The 9091-nt window shown below is 43.9% G+C and overlaps 1 protein-coding gene across 1 annotated transcript; it reads left to right on the top strand.

The window, feature by feature from the left end:
* The first annotated feature begins 4592 nt into the window (after positions 1–4592).
* Positions 4593–8686, top strand: LOC135222536 (uncharacterized). The gene is made up of 3 exons (XM_064260623.1): positions 4593–5023; positions 8094–8209; positions 8595–8686. The coding sequence occupies exons 1-3, from the start codon at positions 4593–4595 to the stop codon at positions 8684–8686; spliced, it is 639 nt and encodes a 212-aa protein (XP_064116693.1).
* The last annotated feature ends 405 nt before the right edge of the window (positions 8687–9091 follow it).

Raw genomic sequence — 9091 nt, 5'->3', positions numbered from 1 at the left:
TATATCAATTCAAGCTACAAATGTCCTTTAATATCTAAATTCACTTTACCTCCCAAATGATATATTTTCATATAGCTACCGAAGGGGAATTTTTTAGTTGATAATAATTTCGTCCCCCCATGGGATCGAACCATCGTCCAAGTGGACGGGGACGAAATCAGGACAGTCAGTGACGCTATCCCATGGGGGGACGAAAATTATTATCAACTAAAAAATTCCCCTTCGGTATATATATGAAAAATATATCATTTGGGAGGTAAAGTGAATTTAGATATTAAAGGACATTTGTAGCTTGAATTGATATATATTATATATATATATATCATATATATAATATATATATATATATATATAATATATAGATATATATATTTATATATATATGATAGATATATATATCTATATATATATATATAAATGATATATAATATATTATATATATATATATAATATATATATATATATATTTTATATATATATATATATATATATATATATATATATATATATATATAATATATATAGATATATAATTTATATATATAGATATATATATCCTATATATATATAGATAGATATATATATATATATATATATATATATATATATATATATATATATATATATATATATATATATATCTATATATAAATATATATATCTATTTTATATATAGATATAGATATATATCTATATATGTATATATATATATATATATATATATATATATACCTATATATATATATATATATATATATAGATATCTATATCTAATCTATATATAAAATAGATATATATATTATTATATATACTTATATAATATATATACTATATAATAATATAAATATCTAATTAATATATAGTAATCATTTTATATATATATATATATTATATAATTATATATATATATATATTAATACCTCTACTCTATATATATATATGTTGAGGTCATGACTCGTTTGTGTGATGATTTTATAACTTTTACTTCTTTCCAAAATGCAGTAGGTTCACTGAGTCAGAGTAGATACAATCATGAGGAATGCATCACTAAGAACACACCGGTTTACGGTAAAATAATGCATATATCACAAAAACAACCAAAGAAAAATAAGTTTCAAGTTTAACTAATACAATTCGACAGGCACAGGACAGATGCGTAATTGGGGCAAGACTTGAGTTGCCGGCGTTCGATGAAGCGTGTTGCCATGTAGTTTATTATTCAGAAAAGAAAAATTGAGAAAATAAATGGTAAATTCGGAAAAACCATGCGATATCTTGATTGCGCTGTTTATTGATGAGTTAAAGAGTGGCCGTTTAAATGTCCTTCTGCCATGCCCACCTCTAAAAAACTCATTTCCAATTGGAATTTGGCAATGAAACTTCTTGTGGTGCTTTGACAGTCATTGTAGTATTTTTCATTGTGCTTGACTCATTTGCCGTTTTTTTTAGCGCAATTCATCGAAAAAACCACTGCTGAGTCCCTCAAGTTAAAACATCAAAATTTACTTTATTTGGCCTAAATTGGTATGATAAAGTTTTAACTGATGAGTGAATTGTCTTGTAAGGACGACATTCAGGCAAATGTCAACCCTTCCATTGTAAAAATCTGTATATCCATATGTCCTCTCTTTTCTTCCAGCAACTAAAATGTAGAGCATTTTACACCCTTTCTTTTTATGTATATATGTTGGGAATCCGTTCCCTCTATGTAAAATTATTCATGTATTTTCGTCTGTCAAGAAACACATTCACAGCCGGGCCCCTGTCCCTTTTTGTTTATGTTTGTTCGTGGGTGCGTGACGGACACTACACTCCCATCCAAACGCCGCCTCATATACAGCTTCATTTGATGAATAAAATTAGTTCATTCGCTCTCCTCGTCTTACTCAGTCCTCACAATTGGTGACCCAGGAATAGGTGACCCAAGCAGTTTAGGCTTTGCCATTAAAGGACAAATTACCACCGCTCACCTTCAGAGAACCTTTAACAGACCCATACGATGCCTAGACTAGGTTCTCTGGTACTCCTCAACGCCATTCAAGAATTCTTGTTGACCGTAAATGTGAGACTGGAGAGTTCAGCGCACTCACTCTACTCCTCTGTGTCCGCCTCAACCCCATGATCCATGAAATGATCTTTCTTCGAGCTCAAGTCCTCCTTAACGCCCTTACCCGCGCCCTAGATGGCCACACCATTGGAGCCCCACCACGTCAAGCTGCCGCCCTTCTGCAGTGAGGACATCGCAACATGGCTGCAACTGGCAGAAATATAGTGCCGGATACGTGGCATAGTCCGGGACTGCACCAAGGCGGACCTCATCACTGGGATCTTCACGGTGGATGCCTTCAAACGCCTCACCCCATGGATGCGTAGCCAGCATGGGGAGCTGCCCTACGAATGCCTGAAGAGAGAGATCATCCAGGTCTTCTCCCTCCCAGTTCCCCAGTGAGCCACCCAAATTTTCTACCTCGCGGTCAACCCCATGACCACCTCGTTTCCCAGACTGGCCTGGTACAAGCTGCAGGACCTGGTTCTCTTGCCAGAAGTGGACCACCAAGGATGAAGGCAGGAGATGAACATCCTCCACCAACCCTTCCTTCGCCAGCTATCACCTGAAGACCAAAGCAAGATCTAATGCCGAGACCATGGAGATGGAAAGTCTGGTGCAGCGGTCTTCCACTGCAAAATTCTCCTCTCCTCCATCAGCCAACAGCACCAGGGCCCAGACCATTGCAATCCTGGGCCGGACCTACACCTGGCCCTTCATCCTCGCCGACATATGGACCCCTGTCCTGGGGGGGGGATTTCCTCGCCCACCATGGCCTCTTGGTGGACGTGGCCCACCAGTGCCTTCTCAATACTGAGACCTGCCCCACTCGCCCACTCACTAGAGGACCAAGGGCCCCCACCATCTGCTCCATCCTTCCCCACCACAGATATGCCTCCCTTTTCCAGGAGTTTCCGGACATCTTCTCCATGAGCTTCACCAGGTGGCTGGGACCATGCCCAAGCACGGTGTCTTCCACCATATTGAGACCAAGGGCCCCCCCCAACACACGCCAAGTTCCACCGTCTCCCGTCGAAGCTCCTCCAGCATTCAAAGAAATGGAGAAGATGGGATCTGTAAAAAGGCAGTGAGTCCGTGGGTGTCCCCCCCCCCCCCCCCCCCACCTGGTGAAGAAGGCAGAGATATGTGGAGGCCCTGCGATGACTACCAGCACCTGAACCTCGCCACCATGCCCGACAGCTACCCCCTGCTAAACATGCAGGACCTCACCGGGCCCCTCCATGGCGCCGAGGTTCTCTCCAAGATCTACGTATAAAAGTCGTATTTTCAAGTCCCCATCCATTATCTTTTCCAGATCTGCGGTTGAGCACCTGAACCACGTCCAGGCGGTTGAGCACCTGAACCACGTCAAGTGCCTACGGGGGAACAGACTTATCGTCCGTTTTGACAAATGCACCTTCAGCACCAAGAAGGGGGTTTTCCTCGGCCATGAAATTACAGCAGCAGGAGTTCATCCCATGGCATCAAAGGTGGCCACAGTGGAGAAGTTCCCGACACCGAGAGCCATCAAGACCCTCCAAGAATTCATTGGGATGGTGAATTATTACCGAAGGTTCGTCCCGGTCATCACCCGCACCATGTGCCCTTTGACCGAGGTCCTGAAGGGTAAAACCTAAGAAACTGACATGGGGAGAAGACCAGCAGCTCGCCTTCGCTTGAACCAAGTCTTCGTTCAGCAGGGCCACCGCCCTGACTCACCAGGATCCTGACACGCCCCTGATGCTCACCACCAATGCCAGCAACATTGTGTGCGGTGCCATCCTGGAACAGCTGGGCAGTGGAGTCCCCACACTGCTAGCCTTCTTCAGCAAGAAGCTTAAACCCACCGACACTCGCTACAGCACATTCGACCGCGAGCTCCTTGCCATCTACCAGGCCGTCCGCCACTTTAAATATTTTTTGGACCAGGGCGTCCCCTTCACCATAAGTACAGACTACCAGGAAGAAAACCTGTAGCCGACGCTCGACGTCGAGCTCAACTCCCTTCACCGCGGCGTCAACTACAAAGACCTAGCATGTGAACAAAGCTCCAACCCTGAAGTACTAGCCTACTGCTTTTCGCTGGGAGACATCCCCTTCAGTCCCTCCAGGATGACGCTCCTCTGTGATACCAGCACAGGACACCCTCGTCCCCCGATACCCCACTCCTGCAGGAAACAGGTATTCGTTGTTCACGGCCTCTTGCACCTGTCGCCCTGCACAACAACCAGGCTCCTGATGGAGCAGTTCGTGCGGCATGGCATTAGGAAGGATGCTCAGATGTGAGACAGAAACTGCATCGTGTGGCAGAGTAGCAAGACAGGAAGGCACACCGAATCGGGGATAGGCTGTTTTCCCCAGCCCAGGCGAAGATTCGGACACATCCGTGTCTATGTCATGGGGCCTCTTCCTCCATCCGATGGTGCCAAATACCTTCTGACAGTGATCAACCGGTCTACCAGGGCCACCCCGATGTCAAAAGCCACCACAGACACCTATGCCGAAGCCCTCCTGACCAGCTGGATCAGAAGCTGTGGAGTGCCTGATGACGTCACAATGGACCGAGGACCCGCCTTCACATCAGAGCTCTGGTCTTCCCTGGCATGCCTGGTTGGGGACCAAGCACCATACCACGACATCCTACAACCCCGCAGCCAATGGCATATTGGAAAGGGTCCACCACTCCTTCAAGGCTTCCTTAATGGCATGCTGTCAGCACCCCGATTGGAAGGCACAGCTTCCCTGCGTCCTCCTCGGTGTCCGTACCGCCCCAAAATCCAACAGCGACCCTTTCCCAGCAGAGAAGGTGTACTGGGAGACCTTGACAGTGCCAGGCAAATTCTTCCCTACCGACAGCGAAGATCCTGATATTCCACTGGCTAGGTTGCGTGCAGCCGCCCAGAAGTTCGTTCCCTGCCGAGAGACGTACATCGACAGAGCAAAGCAGTTCTGCCCACGAGCCCTGGACTCCAGCAGGTTAGTTTTTTTGAGGAACGACACCGCCCACCTGCTCTTGACAAGGCCCTACTGGGGCCCGCACTGAGTCGTCTGTCGGAAGGAGAAAGCATTCCTTGTGTCAATCAGCAGCCACAAGGACTGGGTCTCGATAGATTGTCTCAAGCCCATCATCATCCCCGATGAAGACGACCCCGCTGAAGGCCCTTGCAAAACCCCAATGCCGCTAGTTCCTGACAGTGCCCCTAAATGTCATCGAGGCCACCCATGGAAAGCAGTCGAACCCCCCAGGTCCACTACCAGGGGCAGCATCCTGCTTTCCGGCCCTCAAGACGATGAGGACACACAAGACGTCCCTCAACCAAGGGAATCACAAACCTGAGGACTCCTTCAGCTCCCCGCAAGATTCCATTAGTCATCCAACGATTCTACATAATCATTGTGTTGTGGGGGGGGAGTATTTGTAAGGATGAAATTCAGGAAAATGTTCTCCCTTCCATTGTAAAAATCTGCATATCCATATGTCCTCTCTTTTCTTCCAGCAACTAAAATGTAGAGCATTTTATGCCCTTTCTTTTAATGTATATATGTTGGGAATCCATTCCCTCTATGTAAAATTATTCATGTATTTTTGTCTAGGAAGAAACACATTCACAGCTGGGCCCCTGTCCCCTTTTTGTTTATGTTTGTTCGTGCGTGCGTGACAGACACTATGCTTTCGCCCGCATGCCACCTTATGTACAGCCTCATTTCCCGAGTAAAATTAGTTCACTCTCTCTCCTTGTCCTCCTTACAGTATTGGTGACCGAGTGGTTGGTGGTTGGCTGGCAGGGTATATGCATGCACAACTATGCTAAGAATTGCCAACACATGGTATTATTCCTAATACGAATTTTAACACTAGTTTCTCCTAACACTTCACTGACAAAGAAATTATACACTTACTTTGCATAACTGTATGGTCGAAAACACACTTAGCCTAACTAGCACTTTCTGGCACCCAAACTAGAGTTGGTGTGTGGCTGTGTACCTACAAACACAGGGCTATCGCGGGCTTTTATTTGTGCCGCTAAATTAAAACTTTTGGTGCTGGTCGCTGTTACAAAACTGCTCAAATCACTTTTAAACACTTCTTAAATCTCTACTTAACGTACCTTAATTATAATGATAATAATAATAACCTTACCTTGCTCTCCCTTAGTTCCGGTTCTGTCCTTTTGAATTTATTGTAAGCCATGTAAAAAATTATTTACGAGTTTTGTAGATTCCTGGTTCGTTTCTTTCCTAGCCTAGTAATAGCATTTTGCTAATTCTTTACTAGTTGGCTAAGAATACTGGGTTGATTTGGATGAAAGTAACTTAGAATAATGAAATAGCAGGACCTGCTGGGGCCAATACTGACTCACATGTAATTACATGAGGGAAAATGCGAGTGGACTTACCTTGAACATGTTAATCAGTGGGAATGGAAAGGTCGCCATTCAAACCAGTCAGATTACATTAAGGTAATTTAAATTTTTTAAGAATTTACAGTGCAAATCAAAATGGCGTGGTGGGTAGGACCCAAATGAACCGTGAGCAAAGTGCTGTAAATAGTACAATAAAAATTTCACACCCAATTAAGACATTAACTGGGCTGCCGCCTTAGAATATGAGTTTTCTAGCTTGCTGGTAATGACTGGCTTGATATGATTGCTATATGCGAATTTGGCCATCGTATCTTGGTACGGCAATCCTCTACGGTGAGTATACATGGCAAGGAACAGATACACGAAAACTTGGCAGCAGGGCACCTGAAAGAGAATTCGAGGGTTACATTTAATGGCAATAAATTCTCTCATGTGTAAAGGGAAATACACATGATGTAGGGAATTTATCATTAAATCAATTAGCACTGATTCACTATGGTGGATAGATCTAATTATTATCTAAGAGTAGCTTAATGTAGCTTCAAACAAGTCACAATGGAAATATGGTTGCTAGGTGGAACACAAAGGAGTTCATTAAAGAGAATGGGAAAATGGAATATTGGAAAAAGATAGAGACTTTGACTGAGAGAAACGGGCTGGTTGAATTTGCAACTTCTTGACATACCTTATTTTGGTGTGCATGTAGATTTGTACTAGAAGAGGACTATAGACCAGCAAAGAATTAACAAAGGCGCTCTTGGCAGAGCAGTTACTGCCCTGAGAGGTTGTTTAAGCAAGAGTGGCAACAAAGCAAGGCAACGCTAGGTCAAGCTGGGGCCTCTTCCAAGGACAAGGGAGTTGCATTTCTCTGGAAGGAGCAATAACCAGCAAAAAAGGTCATGGTAGAATAGGTCTTAAAGCTAGGCCTATTAAGGGTTCAAACAGCAGCCCATCTTCCCCCATGATATGCTCCTATGCCCTAATGGTTTTCTCACCTACCTATATCGCGCAATGAGGTGACATAAACGACTACCCCATGCCTTAGTTTGAAAACATTGAGCGCTGGTGGGCGAGGCAAGAGGAAATATGTAAAAATATTTATATACTATATATAGTAGATAAATAAATAGATAGATAGTTATTATATATGTGTGTGACCTAACTGAGGGACACTAATCCTCAGCAGTTGGTTTCTTGTTGTAAGGAGACGAAAAAAGAAATTTGAACTGAACTGTTGAAAAAGCCACCACTCCACATTCAACATCGAAGAAGGCTTAAAGGCATCACTGTCTCTCATTGGAGTATTCAATGAAAGATACCGGACGTTTCTAAGAATAAATTTCGAAATAATTCAGATGATATTAGAATAAAAAAAGCCTGACAAATTGGCAATATATCTCGATTCCAGGTCTCAGAGATGCTACTATCTAATGAGTGGTGGTGTGCCAGCACTCTAAAGCCTGTTTTTCTCACGCGAGAAGCAACAGGTCGTTGATAGCTTCAGATAATACACCACCAAAACTCGTGATTCTCACGACAATGCATATTGCAATGCACCAGTGGCACCTACAGACTGGCTGGATGCTAAGGACATCAGTGTCTTCCAGTACAAAGACCTGAAGAAGGTCTTATTAGGCAGATTCATGCCATGCGCAGCCACTCTTGTACAACATATCTTGCAGCACATCTGCTGCCCTTCTCAAAATGAGAAACCTCACCCATATCCTTCCTGCAGCAGACAGTTCTCCCACATCAATTACTATCCTCAAGACTCTGGCTGCATCGCCTGCCAACGTCGGTAAGGGCAGCACTTACCAACACCAAAGACACAGCTGATGCCCACACCTTTGCTACCGTCAAGAAGCATCCAAACCTTCACTGAAAGATGACCTCGCTAACGCCACAGAGACCACCATGGCCATCAAACCCGTGCCGACAACACACAGCAGCAATCACTGTAGTTTCAGCTTTGCCGATGCCACAGAACATTCGGCCCTGGCCCCAGGAACTGCCTCCCAGGATTCCTACTGCCACTAAACATGTGAAACACGTACCGCCATAGTAGGTTCGTATCCTCAATCAGAAGCCATACTAATGTACCTAAATCTAACCCTAATCCTGATACATCCAATTCTACGTGTTCTATCAGCCCCTCTGTCCTTTTTATCCTTAATACACCACAGGTACTCACTTCTTGGTCTACACAGGAGCTTGCCGTTCCCTTCTGCCTGTATTCAGCCAACCAACCAAACCCCCACAGCCACCCGATGTCTGACACACAGCTGCCAGCAAATGTCCCTTCCTTACCTTCGGTCAAAAGCATGTCGCCCTTAACCTCTGCGACAGTAAGTACCACTGGTGGGTTTTGGTTGCAGACATCTCAATACCTCTCCTCGGGGGCAGATTTCCTGGCACACCACCAGGCGCCTCATGATGCCACCGATCTGTCCATCAATTTTATAACCTTTTCTCATTCAGTACGACGAAAGAAATTTTCTCATACATTGTCGATACGAAATGTTACAACTGTAATTTCATATAGATAGATAACGGATAAAAGGAAACACCTCTTGCTAGATATATATTTACAAAACACCAGTTCCCTAAAATGACTGTCTGGAAACTATTTTGGTGCACAAATTTTTGTTGATTGGTTTTACTGGAATTTTGAACATATGGA

The sequence above is a fragment of the Macrobrachium nipponense genome, chromosome 3, assembly GCF_015104395.2.
Source record: "Macrobrachium nipponense isolate FS-2020 chromosome 3, ASM1510439v2, whole genome shotgun sequence".
Lineage (NCBI taxonomy): Eukaryota > Metazoa > Arthropoda > Malacostraca > Decapoda > Palaemonidae > Macrobrachium > Macrobrachium nipponense.
This window is presented reverse-complemented; position numbering and strand designations above follow the sequence as displayed.

Bases quoted from the DNA above. Each gene is read 5' to 3' on its own strand.
- LOC135222536 (XM_064260623.1), top strand. From the start codon at position 4,593: ATGACGTCACAATGGACCGAGGACCCGCCTTCACATCAGAGCTCTGGT. The intron at 5,024-8,093 runs GTTAGTTTTTTT...CATATCTTGCAG, and splicing joins CGAGCCCTGGACTCCAGCAG to CACATCTGCTGCCCTTCTCA. The intron at 8,210-8,594 runs GTAAGGGCAGCA...AATACACCACAG, and splicing joins TGCATCGCCTGCCAACGTCG to GTACTCACTTCTTGGTCTAC.